Source organism: Phacochoerus africanus, chromosome 1, assembly GCF_016906955.1.
Source record: "Phacochoerus africanus isolate WHEZ1 chromosome 1, ROS_Pafr_v1, whole genome shotgun sequence".
NCBI classification, from domain to species: Eukaryota; Metazoa; Chordata; class Mammalia; order Artiodactyla; family Suidae; genus Phacochoerus; species Phacochoerus africanus.
Genome location: NC_062544.1, coordinates 83859518 through 83880772, shown reverse-complemented (window position 1 = coordinate 83880772; position 21255 = coordinate 83859518). Strand labels below are relative to the sequence as shown.

Here is a 21255-nt window from a genome sequence, read left to right as displayed (position 1 = left end):
TGCTGCTCTGCCAAGCACTTCATACAGACCTTTAATCCCCATAACAGCCCGAAGAGGAAGGTGGTACTGCTACCTGCTTTACCTGCAGATGTATGTGCACACATGGGTGTAATTACAGACTGAGGCATCATGAGGGTCAGTGATGTGCTCCAGGGCATTTACTCAGTATGCACTGGAGCTGAGATGTGAACCAAGCAGGGGCTCTCTCCAGTTAATATTCTCAGCCGCCACTCTATAAATTCCAAGCCACGCTGGCTGACCGCACTCAATGTGAAGACCAAAGAGATCAAGACTGACTGGGCAATCAAGGGCAAAGGACATTCTTGACCAGTGGACCAGAAATATCATTTAGCACTCAGCCCCAGAAAGGACAGAGCTGGAAGGAGCGATGGTCCAAAGGTCATGACCTGGTCCCTCAGCAGTTTGAAGTTGGTGACAGTGAGTAGCTGGCCGGGTGGCAGAGCTGGGATCTCCAGGAAAGGTAGCCCTTGCTCTATGACAACAGCAGGCACACAGGCCCCCATCATATGCTGCTCCCCCTGCATCTCCACTCCCAACACAGAAAGGCCCTGCTGCTCCCGCATCCCTGAATTTCATCATACTACGATGCGCTGCCTCTTGAGCGCTTGGCCCTTGAGCCTAGTCTCCAGCCTGGACACTCTGGGGCCAACTGATGATTCAGGGCTCTGTAAGGAGGCCAGAGCCTCTCACATTCCCCTCACCTCTGAAATGGTGATGTTCACTTCCCTAAACATACTCTGATATTCCCGTCAAGTCGATGGCCCCCCTGTCCTCCCACTGAGTTCAATTTCTGCTGAGCCACAATGGGAACCCCCTAGCCTGCTTTCTCCTTTTTCTTTTTTGCTTTTTAGGCCACAGGTGTGGCACATGGAAGTTCCCAGGCTAAGGGTCAAATCGGAGCTACAGCTGCCAGCCTACACCACAGGCACAGCAATGCAAGATCTGAGCCGCATCTGCAATGTACGCCATAGCTCAGGGCAAAGGCCAAGGATTGAACCCGCATCCTCATGGATATTAGTCAGATTCATTCCCACTGTGCCATAAGGGGAACTCCCCAGCCTGTTTTCTTGAGCAGACTTGAGGACAGTGTTCCACCACTCTCTCCACTTATCCTGGGGACTGCTTCCTGGACCCCAGGCTTAGCAAGCGGTAAAGTGTGAAGTTTCTTTCAGTCACTCAACAGGTATGTGAGAAGCTGCTGTGGCAGGAACAACCTGGAAGAAGAATGAAATAAAAGGCAAAGAAGCAGGATTTGGAAATGGCTCTGTACCCCTTAATCATTCCTAAGCACAGTTCTACAGCTAACCAGCCCACCATTGAAGGCAGATTCCACAGGGAACACAGAAGTCACCCTAGACTTTATCCCAAATAAGAAGCTGCTTCCTACATGCAGCTTTGAAATAGGCAGCAGAGACACAAACCCCAGAAAAGGTTTCCTTTGAGAAGAAATGAACAATTAGTATATATACTTAGGATATCCATTCACATGAAGCAAATATGCTGGATAGTCAATTCCCTAAAGCAGTTTCCTAATAATTTCCTATTTCCAAACCCAACTTTAATGGTCTGAAGAAGCAAGGCTATAGGCCACACTAATGCTAAGAATATAAAGAATTTTAAAGTGAAGACTCTTTGCCGTACTATAGAAAATTGACAGAACAGTGTAAACCAGCTATAATGGAAAAAATTAAAATCATTAAAAACACTTTTTTAAATTAAAAAAAATTTCAAGGTGAAATGATCAAGAATATGTTTAAGTTTATTCAACATGAGATAGAGAAGCTGCTGTAAAATAATTTAAATATAGCCTACATTTCACACACAAAACCATATTTTCATGTTTTTTTCCTTAAGGGGAAAGGAAACCTGTATTGGTCAATTCCAGGTACAACATGAGTTAATCAGTTATTCATAAAAGTCAACGTAGTAAAAAAAAGTTTCATCAATAAACTTTTTGGCCTTTAAGTATGTCAGCTGCTTTTTCTTGTCTTCTCCAACTGGTCACTGAGTTCACAGCCTTAAAATATAAGACTGGATAGAGGTAAATTCATCCTGCCACAAATCACAGAGCATGCTGCCTGTCACTATCCTAGAGGCCCTCCTGATTCACCCTTTTCCACCTCTGCCTGCCCCCTACCACCACTTCTCAAAGCAAATGTGCTCTCTGGGAATGTGGCTCCTCGCCAGTTCCTTGGAGAAGAAGTCTGTCATCGGAGGTGGGCCACAAAGGTAGAACAAGGTCTCTTTCGAAATATGATCTCTTATCTCCTTCTCCGTTAGTCTTCCTTCTACCAAAAAACAGAACAAACACTAGATTAAGCCAGCCATGTTTGTATTAAAAAGAGGAAGGGCTAACCACAACTTGGCAACAGTGTTTATTTTCAATAACTAAGCTCAGGGAGTTGCGTCCTGAGTCATCCACGCACTGGCTCTTGTTGGCGTCCGGGCCAGACCGAAGCAGGAGTGTGTCTCCAGGTTTCCTGAATTCACAGCAGCGCTGTGGGCAGCCGAGCATGATGCACTATCCAGACAGCACCAGGGAGTGTGCTGATCTTTGGGAGAGATTCAAAACTGCCTTCAACAAAGTAAATAAACTGCTTTGTGAGAAACCCTTCCAAAAAAGGGAAACCATGAGAAATCTAAATGACTATTAATGGCAAATGGCACTGATGCAATCAAAGCTGACTATACGTTCTTTGTATGCATACTACAACGATGATGCAAAGGTCCCTTAAAAAACATGGAGAATAAATTTTTAATATGGGCCATAGGAGCTCTATATGTAATAAGTAAATCCAACTAATCTCCCCGTATTTTTCCCTGATGAATCACTTCTCAATTCCCCAGGTAGTGATATTCCCAGCCAGCGACTTCCAACAATGGAGCATCTACACTCAACCAACTGGCACAGCCACAAAATACTGGCATGGAGGTAGTCAAAATATCTTCAGGGGACTCACCCGTGATGTATGGCTTGAGGTCTGCACTGATTTGTGTAGTCTGCTTTGTAACATGCAAACTGCAGGCAATCTTCTCAGGAAATTCATTTACTAAATCGAGGATATTTTTCTGGAATGTCAAACATATTTGGTCACACTACAATTTTAAAAAATCAAAACAGATGTGCACCCCCTCGGACGCGGAGCCTCCCCTGCCATTCTGCACACGTCTACTGCCCCAGCTCTCCACTTAGAGATATTGTTTGCAGTCGAGCAGGCTGGAGCATTGCGAGTACGGAGGGCTCTGCGGCTTTAATTGAAATCTGAATATGCTAACAAGCATATTACTAACTCTCCGGGAGTTTTTTCTTTTTCCTTTCTCCCAAGCGTGAGCAATTAAGCAGCAGTTTCACTGACCACAGTTGTGTCTTTTAACTGTTTCTGTTCTTTTGTTCATCTTTGCAGCTGCAAAGAGTGAAAGCCTTCTCCCATCAAAGGGACTAGAGTTTCCACAGATGCAACTGATAAGGGTTTCACGTAGCCAGCTGGGTGCAATCTACTCCTGCACCATCAAACCCATTCGTAGGCCTCCTGACTCTCTGGGGAACCCCGGGGCCACAGTGGCTTTTCTGCTCGTCCACCTCCAGATCCGAGCCAGCCAGCCCTGGCCCTCCTGATACTTCCCCAAGAACCTCCTCAGCACTAGCTTTTTAATTGTCTTGGGCAAGATGTGCTGTTTAATTCTCGTATGAACATGATCCAGCCTTTCAAGCCTTTGGTTGTGAATTGCTGCAGAGAAGAGAGAATGGAGAAGAAAATTCCCTGGGCACTAATACCATAACGAGGTTTGCTCACAGCAAGCTCTGAGACACACACTTCTCACCTCACCTTGAACAGGAGCTCGCTGGTGTTTTTTGCACTGTAGAACAGTTTGATTGTTCCGACCTTATACCCACTTCCCTTGTTCACCCATTCTCTGTGGAGGTCTGCCACATGCCGCAGGATGGAAAGCAGAGGGTTAATTCCAACTCCTCCCGCGATCAACACAAGGTTTCTAGAAGCATCTGCAGGCTGAGGGTCAAAGAAGAACTCTCCACCCACTCTCACGGCCACTTCAGAGTCCAGTGTACACTAAGAGGGGGAGAGAAAACAGCCTTTAATCCTCTGTATTGCAAAGGTCTTAAACCAAATGTTCTTCCTTAGTAAAGCTGAGTGCGTCCACCCCCTACATCTTTATCAGTTTTAGGACCATTTTTTACAGCTTGCTCTCAGTCTCTGCAGGGCCCTGTGAACTAATTCCACTTGTCCATTATACACAGGCCATTTGCTCCTCCATCTTCATGCTGCCATTCTGGTACCCAGAAAAGGAAATTCACTTCAGTAATTTGCCATTTGTTAGCTGCTTAGGTGATGAGCTGTGTTGTGTAAAGACACACTGGACTCAGGGTTTCCTTTTCTTTCTTTCTTCTTTTTAATGGCCACAGCTGCAACATATGGACGTTCCTGGGCCAAGGACAGAATCCGAACAGCCGCTGTGACCTGCTCAGTATCGTTTAACACACAGCACTGGGCTCGGGATCAAACCCGCAGCTCCACAGCAACCCAAACCGATGCAGTCAGATTCTTAACCGGCTGTGCTACAGCAGCAACTCCAAAGTTTCCTTTTCTGAGCAGCATTCATGGTCTCTGATTAAAGCCATGTAAATGAGAGGCAGGGTGTGGCGGCTGTCACACACTGGCTGCTTTGGCTCAGCAAGGGCTGTGGCCTCTGGGTTCCTGAGCTCCCTCCCGGCCAGGAGCAGGGCACAGCCAGGCTGCCTCACAGGCTGAGGCCAGTGCCTCAGTTCTGCCCAAGGCTGGCGCCTTCTCCCTGGGGCAGAACAGCCAGAGGTTCCCCACCAGGGAGTGAGTTCCACTTACATCCACCCAGATGAAGCAGCTACTATTACGTGAGGTCACTTACACCAGAAATACCACTAGATATGAATGCACTGGTTCTCTGTGGGACGATACTGCCCTTGAGGGGTGTTTTAGAAATTTGTGGTGACAGTTTTTCAATGTCACAATCATTTGGGGAACCCAACTGGCATTTAGAGGGCAATGATGCCAGATGTCCTATGATCTTAGTGGTGTTCCAAAGCTGGCTCCTACTAAGTTGATGGTTAAATCCGCAGGAATTTTGTGATTTTTTTGTGAACCAGTTTCTACTGGTAGCATGATGTCAGTCATTGTGGGAGTTTTTACATCACAGAAATCATCAAATGCGGCTTTTTTTTTTAACCCAAAGAGCTCTGCAGCACACCATTATCTGAAATGCACAAGACTGCCCTGCAGACTTCTGAATGAGCCATGGCAGGTACATGGAGGTGAAAATTGGTGTATAAGGATCTGAGACTAGACCCTAACTCATTTTACAAAAAAACTCAAAGTACTGTTTGCACAGATCTAACGTAGTCTGAATTTTCCACAATGTCACTGCCATGTAAATCATATTTTGTTGTGCTGAGAACTTTACCAGGCATATTCACTGTTCCAGAAAACGACATCCCAGTGTATACTTCACATTCATGGCTCTTCTGTCACCAGGCAACACCTGTGCCACCTGTATTTGTAGATGGTGAATTCGCAGTGATCCTTCACTGAGGAAGAGCCACTCAACGACCTCATTCTATAGCTTCTAGTTTAGATATGCCCCACGATTTATACACTGAGATGCAGTCTCTGATGATGGTTCACTTTCCTTAATCCCTCCTTTGTATTACAGAGAATTATGTTATTTTTTTAAAAAGTGTGACTACTTAACTTTGAAATTTGTTTCAGAAATGAAGGAGGTATTATTGGCTGTTGAGAACCCCCTAGTTTGGAGGAAAACCACACTGATCTACTAGGAGTTGGAAGGCTACATCTTAATCACAGACCCTAGGAAATCCAGCAAGTCCCTCACCCACTCTGAGCTTTTGCTGCCACATCTGGAAAATGGGCTCTGGCCCCTGACCTGCTCACCACCCAGGCATCACACAACACTCTGTGGGGGAAACCCCTGCTGGCATCAAGCTTTATATGGAGGGTATTTTGGCCACTGCGTCTGTCACAGAAGACAAGGCATAGGGAGTGGCTGCTTCTTTCTTCTCCGTCACCAAAAACCAGAATTCAGGAATAAAGAAATTTCTATTGGGAGCATTTCTGACACAAATCAACTGATGAGACTCCCTCCTAAGGAGTAAAAACACTTCATACACTTTTCTTTTGGGGGAGGGGGCAGGTAAGCAGCAGCTTGATGTGGGATCTCAGTTCCTAGACCAGGGACTGAACCCAGTCTGCAGCAGTGAAAGCACCAAGTCCTAACCACTAGATCACCAGGGAGCTCCCCATCGTGTACTTTCTGAAGATCAACCCAAGCACTTACCTGGCGCCTTGCCTGACAGGTACATGGTGAGTATTTTTTGACATTCATTTAATTTGGGGCTCTATAAGTTAAAGAATTAAACTTAAGAGAAAATCTAAGAATAAATGAAAACTATCTGAATTCACAGAACAAGTCCTTTTTGGTCATGCACTGTCAACTGAATGGAAATCACTTCTCTGAGGGGAGGAAAAAACATCTAAACTTAACTATTTTAAATATGTAGGAGATTTTTACATGAAGGATAAGTGGGTTCATTTTTTGACAGAAGAAATTAGCAGCAAGGGAGCATTCTGTTAGGAATAACTAAAATCTAGGAATCGCTACACTGGCTACCAAAATGCTTTAAAATGCTTCTTCCTTTCAAGTCTCAAAAACAGAAACCTATGGTACCAGAGGGGTCTGCCTAACAATGACAACGGATTTAATTTCTATCCCCTGCCCCTTCTTGCTTGCCTATACTCTATCTCTAAGAATCTATGAGTAAAAGTGACTAAGAAACAAGCGAAATAATTTTCTCCAATGGTCATCTTCAGTGTGCTTAGTAATGACAACAAACAAACCTTTAGGTTATTGTTTTTAGAAACCAGAGTATTTTCAACCCTAAAATTGGCAAGAAAATGTGCCCCAGGGAAAGATAATACTCAAGAAGCCTGTCGTCTCCTTAGTGACAAAATAATCTTCAGTAGATCTATCTCCTAATTTGCTAGCATTTGGAAAGAATCAAAAGCCATCTTTGTCTTTTGTTGATCAATAAAAACTGCCAGGGTGGCATGAACATGAGACTCAAGGTACTGTGGAGCATAAAGTGGAAGTGAGTAAAGGGACATTACCTTCAATTACACAGCAATAGATCTAATTTAAGTATAGATTTTCTACTTGTGAAATAAACAACTTTTCCACAGCAATTGGAGCCCAGCACACAATAGCTGTCTAGAACCCTTTACCCTGCCAGGAGCTTGAGCCAAAGCAGATAAAATAAAGGAAGACATTTATGGACTTTATTCCATGTCCCAACAGAGCAGCCTGCTGCCACCCAGATACTCACGTGCCTCTATTGTCCACTCTAATAGTTTAATGAGACGAATCCTCAGGAGGAAAGCAGCCACCTGAGAATGGTTCCAAGAAAAATCTGACTTCATAAAGGCTGTGTGCAACTCCCACTGGGCAGAATGGAGCAGGCACTACAATTAGGATGTGCATTCAAGCAATGTCACTTGGAGGTTTTCTACAATCTCTCAGAATTAAGTTCCTCCATTGAAATGCCAATGAGCCATGAAACCAAGCAGGGAGCTATGGACCAGGACCAGGTTGAGGTCACGTGGGTGGCTGACAACTGGAGGAGGCGTGTGGCACTGGGAGCGGGGATGGCTAAGTGCCTTTGAACACCGAGCACAAGACACGTGGAGCTCTTGCTGTTCCCACCCCTGAGGCATACTTTCACAAGTCAGGATGCAGCCCACAGACAGTGATGGGTAGAAAATCCAAAGAGAATCAAAAAAGGAATAAGGCAGCTGAGGCTTACACCAAAGGAAGGACTCAGAAGGTCAGAGGGTAAATATATGACAGGATACATTTACAATGGAAATGCTAAGGCAAGCAGCTGGAAATGTGTCTAAACAGATACAACTTGACATGTAAACCATTAGAAGAGTATATATTTTTTATGCTGCTATAAATTTAGAAATCTTGTATTTTTTACAATTATCTTACAGTACTAGCTTTCTTTTTCCTTTTTTTTTTGGCTGCACCCATGGCATGCAGAAGTTCCTGGGCCAGGGATCGAAGCTGCACCACAGCAGTGACCCAAGCCACAGCAGTGACAATATCAGATCCCTAATCCGCTGCACCACCAGAGAATTCCCAGTACTAGCTTTTTGTTGCTGTATAGTTCTATGGATTTTAACACAGAGAAGTGTAACTACCACCAAAACCAAGATACTGAACAGTTCCATCACCCCCAAAAAAGTCTCCTCTACTATCCCTTTCTGTTCACATCCTTCCCCACCCTATCCTCTGTCAACCACAGATCAGTTCCCATCATTGTACCTCTGTCTCCCAGATTGTGACATAAACGCAATGATAGGGTATAGAACCTTTGAAACTGGCTTCTCTCACTCAACATAACACTTCTGACATTCACCCACATCGTTATATGCATCAAGAGTTGATCTGTTTTTTTGCTGAAAAACAACACAGACAGACCGGGGAGATATTGTAGATTCGGTTCCAGACCACAGCAAGTAATACTGCAAATCAAGTTACACCGTTTGTTTCCCAGTGCCTATGAAAGTTATATTTATATGATACTGTAGTCTATTAACTGTGCAATAGAACTGTGACTTAAAAAAAATTACACGCACCTTAGTTTAAAAATACTTTATACTCAAATCTTCAAATCTTTATACTACTACAAATTAATCAAAACAGTATGGTACTGGCACAAAAACAGACAAATGGGTCAATGGAACAGGATAAAGCTCAGAAATAAACCTATTTACCTATGGTCAAGTAATCTAAGACAAAGAGACAAGAATATCCAATGGAAAAAAGAGTCTCTTCAATAAGTGGTGCTGGGAAAAGACTGCCTTCCCAGTCATTTTACACGTAGATACATGTAAAACGAAATTAGAACATTCTCTAACATCATGTACAAAACTAAACTCGAAATGGATTAAAGATCTAAATGTAAGGCCAGACACTATAAAACACCTAGAGGAAAACACAGGCAGAACACTCTGACATAAATCACAGAAATATTTTTTTGGATCATTCTCCTCGAGTAATGGAAATAAAAACAAAAACAAAAATGAATGAAATCTAATTTAAACTTAAAAGCATTTGCACAGCAAAGGAAACCATAAACAAAATGAAAAGAGAGAATGGGAAAAAATACTTGCAAATGATGTTACTGACAAGGACTTTACCTCCAAAATATACAAAGAGCTCTTATAGCTTAATATCAAAAAAACAAACTATAGAATCAAGCAATGGGCAGAAGACCTAAAAACATATTTCTCCAAAGAAGATGTTCAGATGGCCAACAGGTACATGAAAAGATCCTAAATACTGCTAATTATTAGAGAAATGCAAATTGAAACTACAATGAGGTCATCAGAAAGGACGTCATTAAAAGTCTGCAATAATAAATGCTGGAGAGGGATGAAGAAAAAGGGAACCCTCCTCTGCTGTTGGTGGGAATGTAAACTGGGGCAGCCACCTTGTAGAACAGTATGGAGGCTCCTTAAAAAAACTAAAAACAGAGTTACCATAGGATCCTGCAATCCCACTTCTGGGCAGAAAAAACTCAATTCAAAAAGACACATGCACCCCAATGTTCAAAGCAGCACTATCTGCAATAGCCAAGACATGGAAGCAACCTAAAAAGAAGGCATCTTTTGCAAAGAAGAGTTGCAGTAACATGGATGGATCTAGAGAATATCATATGAAGTGAAATAAGTCAGAAAGACAAGTATATTTTATCACATATATAGAATCTTAAAAACTGGTATGAATGAAACTTATTTAAAAAGCAGAAACAGATTTACAGCACAGAAAACAAACTTATGGTTACCCCTTTGGTGAGGGGCATAGATTAGGATTTTGGGATTAACATACATACACTACTACATATAAAATAAATAATCAACTAGGACACACTGTCTAGGACAGGGAACTACACTCAATATTTTAATAAACTATAATGGAAAAGAATCTGAAAAAGCATATATATAGAGAGAGATAGAAAAAAAAATTAATCACTTTGCTGTACATTTGAAACACAACCTTGTATTTCAATTTTTAAAATTTCTTCACATAAAAAAATTTTTATTGAGTTCTCTTGTGCAGTGGGTTAAGGATCCAGTATTGTCACTGCAGTGGCAAGGGTTTGATCCCTGACCCAGGAATTTTCATATGCTGTGGGTGCAGCCAAAAAAAAAAAAAAAAAACTCTATTGTTTAAAATATTAATTATTCATTGGACAATGCAGGGCTGCGACAAACCTTCATTTTGTAAAGGAAGAAAGAAAAAAAAGCCGCAATGATCTGCAAAGTGCAGTAGAGTGAGGTGCAGTAAAATGAGGTCTACCTGGACACTCTAGGAATGTATCACAGTTTATTTATCCATCCACCCACTGGGGGATGTTTGGGTGGCTTCCAGTTTTTGACAATTATGAATAGAACCACTACAAACATTCATGGACGGGTTTCTATATAAACAGCTCTTTTGTTTCTCTAGGATGAACACCCAGGAATAGTACTGTGGGTATTATGGTTAAGTGTGTATACAGTTTCATGTGAAATGCCAAAATATTTTCTGGAATGGCTGCAGTATCTTGCATTCCTGCTAACAGCATAAGCAATATAAGAGTTCCAGCTGCTCCACATCCTTGACAGCAGCATTTATTGATATTTTATTTACTTTACCTCTACAGGTATCCCACTCTATATGGTTTTAATCTGCATTTCCCTAATGGTGAATGATGTTGAACATTATTCATTGCTCATCTGCTACCCTTATATCCTTTTAGTGAAGTGTCTATTCAATCCTTTGCCCATTTAAAAATTACAGTTGCTGACTTTTGAGAGTTCTTTATGTATTTTAGATAAAGGTCCTTTGTCGGATATCTAATTTGCAAATACTTTCTCCTAGTCTATAATATATATAGCTTGTTTTTAAAAACTCTTAAAAGTGCATTTTGCAGAAAAAAAGTTTTTATTTATTTATTTATTTTTTTGGTCTTTTTGCCTTTTCTAGGGCCGCTTCTGCAGCATAAGGAGATTCCCAGGCTAGGGGTCTAATCGGAGCCGTAGCCACTGGCCTACACTAGAGCCACAGCAACACGGTATCCGAGCCATGTCTGCAACCTACACCACAGCTCATGGCCATGCCGGATCCTTAACCCACTGAGCAAGGCCAGGGATCGAACCCGCAACCTCGTGGTTCCTAGTCGGATTCGTTAACCACTGCGCCACGACGGGAACTCCAGAAGTTCTTACTTTGATTAAGTCTGATACATAAATCTTCCCTTTTATAGATCTTGCTTTTGGAACTATTTGCCTACCCTGATCTACAGAATATTTCCTGTTTTCTTCTAAAACCTTTATAGTTTCATGTTTATATTTAGACCTACAACACTTTTGAGTTAATTTTGAATATAAAGTATGAGATTTAGGTCAAGGTTCTTTTTTTTTTTTTTTTTTTTCATATGGGTAGACAACTGTTGCAGCCCTACCTGTTGAAAAGGTTATCCTTTCTCTATTGACTCTCTTTAGCACCTTTGTCAAAAATCAAAAGGCCGTATGTATGTCAGTCTATTTCTGAACTCTTTGTTCCACTGGTCTCTATGTCTACCCCTTCACCAATACCATACTGTTTTGATTACTGCAGCTTTATTTTAATCTTAAAATTCTGAGTAATGTGATTCCTCCCACTTTCATCTTTTTTCAAAACTGTTTTTGCTATCCTGCTTCCTTTGTCCTTCCACATGAATTTTAAAATCAGTTTATATGTATCTACAATATTTGTACCTGTACTTTCCATTTTGGTAAAGGGGATAAGAAAGTGCCTGGGATGGGATGGAGATTGTTGGTAAACAGAGAAGGCACACTCTTGCTGTGAAGGGGAACAGCAGTAAAAAAAAAAAAAAAAAAAAAGGGCAAGGGTCAAAAACTAAAAAGACAAATAACTGATCTGTTCTAAGCTCATCACTCTTTATTATCAGAGTTCTAGGAGGTAACAAACAGCTTATGCAGGGTTTTATTGAGTCCCACTGTGAAGCCTGAATTATTAACAGCAAATGTGGACTCCTTCCTAAAAGAGCTCTCCAGAGACTGAAATGGAGAGGCAATGGCACCAGGGACCTAGCAGTGCTTAGCTCTGGGCACAAGAAGTATATAATCAGAGGTCATTTCCCCTCCAAACAGTGACAGAATGAGAGCTTAATTTTCTTTGTTTTAGAATGGCTAGAACAAAAATAATCTGATTTGTAGATATACCATTTATAAGACACACAGAAAGCTAATCTTCAAAAACTTACATATAAAGTAAAATGTTTTAATCCTAAAGTAGGATTTAACTGAATACTGTTTGGTGACCTGGAAGACATTTTCAGACCCACATATTTTGTCATCCTTAGTGCATCGAAAAGATTCTGCTTCTTTAACCTTTCTGGACTCTGAATTCTGGATGGAGGAATGCTCTTTGTGAGTGCCCTTTTCATACAGGCCTATGTTTCTTAAGCAGAGTGAGCTAAACACAAATTTGGGGGGGGCAGAGACGCCACATCTCCAAGTTTAAGCAGAAGTTTGCTCACCTGATTGTGAATCCAGAGAGCAGGAGGGTGGTTTGTATATTTCACTGCCAGTTCTATGATTCTCTCCTGTTCTAGCAGTCTGGGGCTGGAGCATATTGAGAATCCACCAACCACAGAGACTCCCGGGATAAAGAAATCAACCCTAAAAGGAAAGGAAAATAAAGGACTATTGGTGAAGTAATTTTAAAAGTGGGTAAGAAGGTAAATAGAACTGACAAACTTTTAGCTGGAGTTGACTAAGAAAAAGGAGAAAAATAAAATATTATTAAAATCAAGAATGAAAGAGGGGACATTATCACAAACTTTACCAAAAAATAAAATTAAAGAAGATTTTAAAGGAATTCTATGAACAATTGTAAGACAAAAAATTAGCTAATTCAGATGAAATGGATGCATTCCTGGAAAGACTGGATTCAAGAAGAAACAGAAAATCTGAACAGACCCATAATAAGTAAATGGATTGAATTCATAATTTTATAATTTCCCACAAAAAAAAAGTCCAGATGGCATCACTGAACTCTACCAAAACACTCAAAGAAGAATTAATGCTAATCTTTGACGAACACTTCCAAAAAATAGAAAAGAACACTTTCCAACTCATTCTGCAAGGTCAGTATTACCCTGATACCAAAACCAGACAAAGATATCACAAGAAAAGAAAAGCTCAATATCCCTGTGAACACAGATGCAAAAACCCTAGGAACACAAGATTGTTTTAACATATGAAAATCAATGAAATAAACCACTTAATAAAGGACAAAACGCATGTTATCATCACAATAGATGCTGAAGTGACATTTGAAAAAATTCAGCACCCTTACATAATAAAAATACTCAGTAAACCAGGAATAAATGGGAACTTCCTCAAGCTGATAAAAGCAACTGCAAATTATCTATTGCTAACATTATACTTAACCATGAAAGGCTGAAAACTTTCCCCCTAAGAACAGAAACAAGACAAGGATGCATGTTCCAACCACTTCTATTAACACTGTAACAGAAATTCTAGACAAGGCAACTAAGTAAGAAAATGAAATAAAAGGCATCCAGAATGGGAGAAAGAAGTTGCAGATGACACAATATTGTATATAAAAAATCTTGAGGAATTTACAACAAATATAACTAATAAACAAGTTCCAATAAGGTTGCAGGTTACAAAAACAAATTTTATTTCTAGATATGAAATGAACAGTTGTTCACTGTTCACTAGAAATGAACAATCTAAATGTGAAAGAAAAATATTCTATTTATAGGAGTTCCCATTGTGGCACAGTGGAAACGAATCCAACTAGAAATCATGAGGTTGAGGGTTCAATCCCTGGCCTCACTCTCCTGCATTGCCGTGAGCTGTGGTGTAGGTCAGGGACACGGCTTGGATCCCATGTTGCTGTTGCTGTGGCTGTGGCATAGGCTGGCAGTCGTAGCTTCGATTTGACCCCTAGCCTGGGAATCTCTATATGTTGTGGGTGCAGCCCTAAAAAAGCAAAAAAAAAAAAAAAAAAGAAAAGAAAGAAAGAAAGAAAAATATTCTATTTATAATAGCATATAAATTGAGAATAAACTTAACAAAAGAAGCATAAGACCTATACATTGAAAACTACAACATATTGTTGAAAAAAAAAATCAAAGAAGATCGAAATAAACAGAAAGGCTTTTCATGTTTGTGGACTGGAAAACAATATATTAAGACAGAAAAAGTTCCCAAATTGATCTACAGATTTAATGCAATGAAATATATATCAAACTCTAGCTTGTTTCTTTACAGAAATTGACAAGTTGAGCATAAAATTTATATGAAATTCAAGGAATCCAGAATCATCAATACAATCTCAAAAAAAGAATAAATTTGGAGGATTCACACCTCAAAACTTATAAATCTACAGTAATGAAGACACTGTGGTACTGGTATAAGGGCAGCATATACATCAAGGGCAAAGAATTGAGAATCCAGAAATAAACTCTCAGATTTATAGTCAACTGATTTTCAACAAGGATACCAACACAATTCAATGACAAAGAATAGTCTTTTCAACAAGTCATGCCAGTTTTGTAATAAGCTATCACTTTGTTATCCACCCGAAACACATTATAAATGAACAATAATTAAAAACAAACAAACAAACAAACACATGGTGCTGGGGCAACTGAATAGCCACACAAAAGAATACAGTTGGACCCCTACTTACACCATATAAAAAAATTAACCCAGAATAGATAATAGATTTAAATGTAAAAGCTTAAATTACAAACTCTTAGAAGCAGACTAACAGAAGTAACTTCACAGCAATAATTACTTAGAAGTGAAAACAAAACACAAATGTCAAAGAAAACAACGAGGAGACTTGATTGCATAAAATTAAAAACTTTTTTAATGATACCATCAAGAAAGTTAAAAGATGACCCTCCAGAATGGGAGAAACTATTTTCAAATCATGTATCTAATAAGAGACTTGTATACAGAGTAAATAACTCTTACAAGTCAATAATAAAAAGACAAACTTGGGAGTCCCCCTGTGGCACAGTAGGTTAAGGATCCAGGGTTATCACTGCTGTGGCTTGGGTTGCTGCTGTGGCCTGGGTTTGATCCCTGGCCCAGGAACTTCCACATGCCACAGATGTGGCCAAAAAAAGAGACAACTCAAAAAACGGGCAAAGGATTTATACAAACATTTCTCCAAAGAAGACATATAAATGGCTAAGTATTTGAAAAGATGCTCAACATAATTAGTTATTAGGGAAATGCAAATCAAAATCACAATGAGCTATCACTTCACACTCACTAGAATGGATGGCTAATCAAAAAGACAAAAGCAAGTGTTCATGAGGATCTATAGAAATTAGAACCCTTATACATTGCTGGTGGGAACGTAAAATGGTGTTGCCACTTAGAAAGCAATCAGGTAGTGCCTGAAAATGTTAGAGTTACCACATGACCAACAAGACCACTCCTAGGCTCTATACCAAAGAAAAAAGAAAATACATATCCACTCAAAAACATGTACATGAACTATCAATAATAACCTAGGAGTTTCCATTTTGGCTCAGCGGATTTTAAGGACCCCACAGAGCCTCTGTGAGGACATGGGTTCCATCCCTGGTCTCACTCAGTGGATGAAGGATACAGTGTTGCTGTGGCTGTGGTGTAGGATGGCAGCTGCAGCTCTGACTCAACCCCTAGCCTGGGAATTTCCACAGGAGTGGCCATAAAATGAAAATAATAACAGTAGTAATAATAACCTAAAAGTTTCAAAACAATCTAAATGTTCATCAACTGATAAATGAATAAACAAAATGTGGTACATCCACACGACACAATGAATTACTGACACGATGCCACAATATACGTCAACAAAGAATTATGTTGCGTGAAAGAAGCAAGCAACAAAAAAAGACCACATATTGTATAATTCCATTGATATGAAATGTCCAGAACAGGCAAATCCAAAAGTACAGAAAGTAGAACAGTGGTTGCCTAGAAGGCTGAGAACGGGGAGTGAATGATAATTGGTCCAGGGTTTCTTCCGGGATGATAAGAATGTTCTAAAGTTTGGGCTGAACACTCTACCATCCTGTGAATATACAAAAAAAAGTCACTGAATTGTACACTGTAAATGGGTGAATTTTGATATATAAAGTATATACTATCTCAATAAAACAGTTTTTTTAAAGTGTAAAAAAAAAAGGGCAACAAATACTCTTTCACTGGCATTTGACAAGCTTAAAGGCTATTGTGGCCTCCTGAATTCTGACACTCTTGACATTTCCTGTGGTCAGGAACTCTCACAAGTTTCAATCATTTGATAATTCTACACCATAGAAACGTTTTTGGAGTGGGGATTTTAGGAAATGCAACAAATCTAGTCACATACCAAGGAAATAGAAATATTTTAGGACCTGGGGCCACATAAAATTCTTATCCCCATGTCCAGGAAACCCAAAAATCCAATATAGCTGTTTCTTAACCATCAAGAAGTGATAGTATTAAAAAAAAAAAAAGCGACAGTATCATCTCCACCCCCTACCCCCACCCCCGCTGTTCCCCTACCAGCAGGCTTACAGGAAAAGCAGCTGAGCTTCTCTCCCAATTTGATCCAAGACCTTAAAAGATGTTCTTTTCTCATCTCTGGCCTTAGATACCTAGTCATTCATTATGGTCTTAAAAAATAGTTCTGGATTGGAAGTGCTCCTGAAGAGGTCATGAGGCGTCTTTCACCTATATTCACTTGAGTCCGTCCCATGAATACCTTAATTTCCATTCCATTTCAGACAAGATATAGTTAACTATAAAACTATAAAAGACTATAGTTAACATTTATTAACACAGCTGCTATGTGCTCTCAGAGAAGTATATAGCATCTCTATAGCTTCTGTGTTTAGAACAATCTCTGAGCTACTTTTGCTGCTTTATCTCCTGAACTACAGCACCCTCTGCTGCTTTATGTTGATAAAGACCTTTCTCTCCAGTGAGTGAAAGGGAACTCCCTTTCTCTATTAACTTTGGAAACCTTTCACCTTTAGCAAAAAAGGGCTCTTTCGTTAAACATTACAGAAAAATTTCATCTGCATGTGTGCACAATACATATTTATTAAAACATCTTTCCAACAAAGAATTAAATTTTAAACATATTATACATACCCCTTCAAAAATGCCCTTTTAGCACCCAGATGACTGACTTTATGAAGGCAGAGAGAAAGGGCTAGTTCTGCAGCGAAACGCACACAACCATATCCAGTGTGACACACCCGGCAGCTCCGTCTGCTTGAGATGCAGTCCCAGGGCCCAGTACAGGGCAAGAACACAAACCTCGGCTGAATGACGATCCTCTACCCCGAGATCCCAAAACCCTTGGACCTTCAACAAGGAACAGCATAACCATCCACTGGGATTGGTATTGGAGGTAAAGATGCAAGTATGTCTTGGTTCCCTCCCTCGATAAACTCCCAAATGGGAGTGAAATTAACAAATAAATATGATTAAACGGCACTGTGAAAAAAATCTTGGGAGCAAGAAAATGCTCCCAAGATTTCTTCTGAGCTCCAACATGTGTGATCCTAATTTTATCGGGAAAATACTAATACAAGAACTGCTTTATTTTAAAGCAAAAAATTTGCTTGGGGCATGGAGGCTCAGAAGAAGCAGTCAACTCTAAGAGGGGTGAAGGATTAAGACAGACTTCACAGAGGAGTCTTGAGGCACATCGCTCATCAGACAAGCATTGGGGGAAGTCACTGCCTGAACAAAGACGCCAGGGAGCGAGCACCTCCGTGTGGCCGGGTAAGTCAGGGCTGTAGGACCTGTGGGCTGAATACGTGGGGGAAGAGTCCTACTTCTCTAATTGCCTCCCTCCAATCTAGTCACCTTTCTTCTTGGTGTCTTCCTTCTCTTAGTAGAACCTGGTCACCTTCCAGCATAAACACTTGTGTTCTCCTGCACAAAGTCAGAGGTACACATGTCTCTCTTCAAAAACGCTTGGGCCTTGCTACCCTCAGGCAGTGATCTGCGCACATGCCTGGCATGGAGTGAGTACTGATGGTACATGAGCTGGGTCAGCACGGCAGAGATGTGTACTCGCCTGCAACAGCCTCACTACAGGGGAACTGGCTGAGGAACTAAGTAAGAGTTACAACCTGTCCCTTGGGCCTCACCTGCACAGATGGTCTAACTATAACAAAATACTGAAACAAACCAAATAAAGTGAACATCAGACATTGTGCTAAATCCCTGACGTATCCTAAGACAGAGAAATATTACTGTTCCCTCTTTAAAGACATAGAAACTGAAGCCCAGAGAAAGAAGGAAGCCGCCCACATCACAGAGCCAGCAGGTAGAAAAAGCCAGCCTGCGGGCCATGCAGTCTACAGAGCATGGGGCGTGTGACGCTGTGATACAGCCTCCAGAGGGAACGGACCTGGCCTCCAGTGAATGCCCCCAAGGAGCGCTGATCCTGGCAACTCCAGGCTCTCGCACACTGAGTGAGGACTGCCAGTGGCACACTCCAGCCCCAAGGGGGAGTCCAGATATTTCCACCCTCAGGGAGGAGAATTCTAAGATGGTCAAGAGTAGGACTCACCAAGGAGCAAGGTGCCAAGTGGTGACCAACTGGTCAGACAGGCCCAAAAGGTTTAGCCCAGCACATGTGAGAAATGGTTTCTAGGAGTTTTCTCTTTTGGCCCTTCTCTCTGGATTGGACTGTGTGGGTTCTTAGAACTGGTTCCCCATGACAGGAACCAGAACCCTCTGGAGACCCAGAAAGAACACCATGTAGCAGGAAGAAACCCAGAGACCCATCTCTGGTCTTTGCTGAAGGCTAGCTTCAGAGCATTCATTCATCCATTCAGAGGCGGGTCTGCAGCCTGCCCCAGAGTTTGGCAAGTGTCAGGGGAAAGAGTTCAGGAGTGTATCATCATGGCCCAACCCCTACCCCAAGAGCCCAATGGCAATCCTCTCCTTTATCCCACGCAGCACTCTACTCTGATCATCCCAAGCACACAAGCTGCATCAGCCGCAATCACACACTCCCTCTTTCCCTAATCCTTGCCTCGTCCTCCAAGTGCCAAGCGGAGGTGACTGTATATCAGATGATCTAAGAGAGCCTGGCACATAAGCCATCCCAGCAACAACGCTGAAGGAGCAATGCCACACCTCAGCAAAGGGCCATTCTATAACCACAAAGTCACACATCCAAAGGGCTCACAGCTTCCAGAGTCGTAGAGTGAGTTAGTGGTGAGGGAATAATCTTTTAAAGAGGACAGTCCAGGCGCCAGGAGTGAGTGCTAAGGACACCTGGCAGGGAAATGGTCAATACTGACCAGCCAGAGGTGATCCGCCCCCATGTCAGGCATGTACTAAAACCAGCCCCAACATCAGGGAAATCACCAAATCTATTCACTGATATGGGGTATGTAACACCAACCCCGAGTGATTTTATCTTGAGGATCACCACGGGACCCTATTTCTATGTGTATCACTAGGAAATGATGACATTTTTCTTCACAGTTTTTGCAAGTGCTAGTACAATTGCACGCACACCAGGGAAGCAGCAGCATAACCAAGGCACAGGGTTTTTCTAATCAGGACACTGGGGTCAGAGTCTTGGCACAATCCTAAATTGAAGGCACGGAGCTAAGGGTGTGCACAGGACACAAACACTTTCCCAGAAGGGAAATGTGGAAAGAAAGATCATTACAATCAAAGTTTGCACTTTTCAGTGTAATAACAGCTAAACTAGTTTCGAAGGGTAAAAAACGTTGCCCACCCCCCCTAAACCAGCCCAAATGCACTTAATATGTATCACCGAACATGTGCAAAGATTGCAGTAAATTGCTTCATGAACGCAAATTATTGCAATCAGCATCTTGTTTTCTAGTTCTAAATTCAAAGGCAAACTATTAACACAAGACTGCTAACTCTTGCTATTATCACACTTGCTATTATCACACATCCTCCTTCTAACAAAACCACATTTCCAGATGGACTGCCAAAATTAGTCAAGTGACTCCTAAGAGAGACTACCAAGACTGACATGCCAGAAATTCATTTAGATATGAATGCTTTATTTAAATCAAGGAAACAGACACCCAAACACACCTTTCCTAAGGAAATACAAGTCACTTTATTTACAATTCAACTTGAATTGCAGCTCAGGGAGGCCATTCTCAGGAACAGTGGGACAGCTGGGCTGTCACCCTGTCAGCATACTGACTAGTCCTCAGAGTCCTGAGTGTGATGTGGGCTGGGCCAGATGGGGGGACCCTGATAATAAATTCGGCAAAATATTTCAACTCCACAAAATACAGTATGAGGGAGGCAGGAATTCGGGCCAGAGGGCAAGCAGCTCTGTGACAGAACTGGTTAGAATAACCAGTTTCAGCCTGCTGTGTTTACTCTGTATTTCAGATTAGATTACTGCAGTGCATTCTATTATCCACTATCCACTCCTGAATCACCAGAGTTGCTGGGGTTCGTCGGGGTCCTTGGGCCACAACTAGCTGCTTTGTTTCAATCTGGAAAACTCAAGGCAGCAATTTTCTTCTTATGTCTAAGAGGGTCATGTGCTCAAAACCAAGGTGAGCTCTGGGACAAGAAAAGGAATCGGACTCTCTGTGACAAAAAAAAAAGCACAGCCTGAATGGAGACGCTCTAAGAATCCCTATGCCTCAGGAGAAACAATGGCCACAGAAGTCCTTTCCAGAAGGAAAAATAAAGTACTTATATCTGGCAGCACCCAGAACACACACAACACTTAGGAGACAGAAAAGCTACTTACCATTGGCCGGCTTTAAAAGAAAAATCTTTATCAGCAACAAGCAAGCAGAGCCTCTTCACAGATGGGGACTCATGGGCCACTCCACACACCTTAGCCACTGACACCACCTAGAGCCAAAGACGGTGGCTGAGGTTAGGTACACACAACTCAGGAACAAACTGTGGCTTTCTTATAACTAAGGTTTTTTTTTTCTTTTGAAATCTACAAAGATGTGGTTTTTGATAATTGCAAAACAAGGTAAAGCACACTTTGCTTTAGAATTCTGCCTTCCACCAGGTGAACAAATTTCATTTGGGGGAGACTTGCTAG

The 21255-nt window shown here is 41.4% G+C and overlaps 1 protein-coding gene across 6 annotated transcripts in view; it reads right to left on the bottom strand.

Moving 5' to 3' along the window:
- Window positions 1-1759: 1759 nt before the first annotated feature.
- Window positions 1760-21255, bottom strand: part of OXNAD1 (oxidoreductase NAD binding domain containing 1) — a 40512-nt gene continuing 21016 nt past the window's right edge. For 5 of the 6 annotated variants that reach the window (XM_047768804.1, XM_047768813.1, XM_047768794.1 and 2 more), the window contains 5 exons: window positions 20947-21053; window positions 12680-12821; window positions 3849-4091; window positions 2982-3090; window positions 1760-2309 (listed from right to left, as the gene is read on the bottom strand). In XM_047768804.1, coding sequence (XP_047624760.1) covers window positions 2155-2309; window positions 2982-3090; window positions 3849-4091; window positions 12680-12821; window positions 20947-21053 — 756 coding nt within the window. In that variant the 3' untranslated portion in view covers window positions 1760-2154. Of the gene's footprint in view, window positions 2310-2955; window positions 3750-3848; window positions 4092-12679; window positions 12822-20946; window positions 21054-21255 lie in introns of those variants that run through there. The other variant, XM_047768841.1, reaches the window with a different exon arrangement.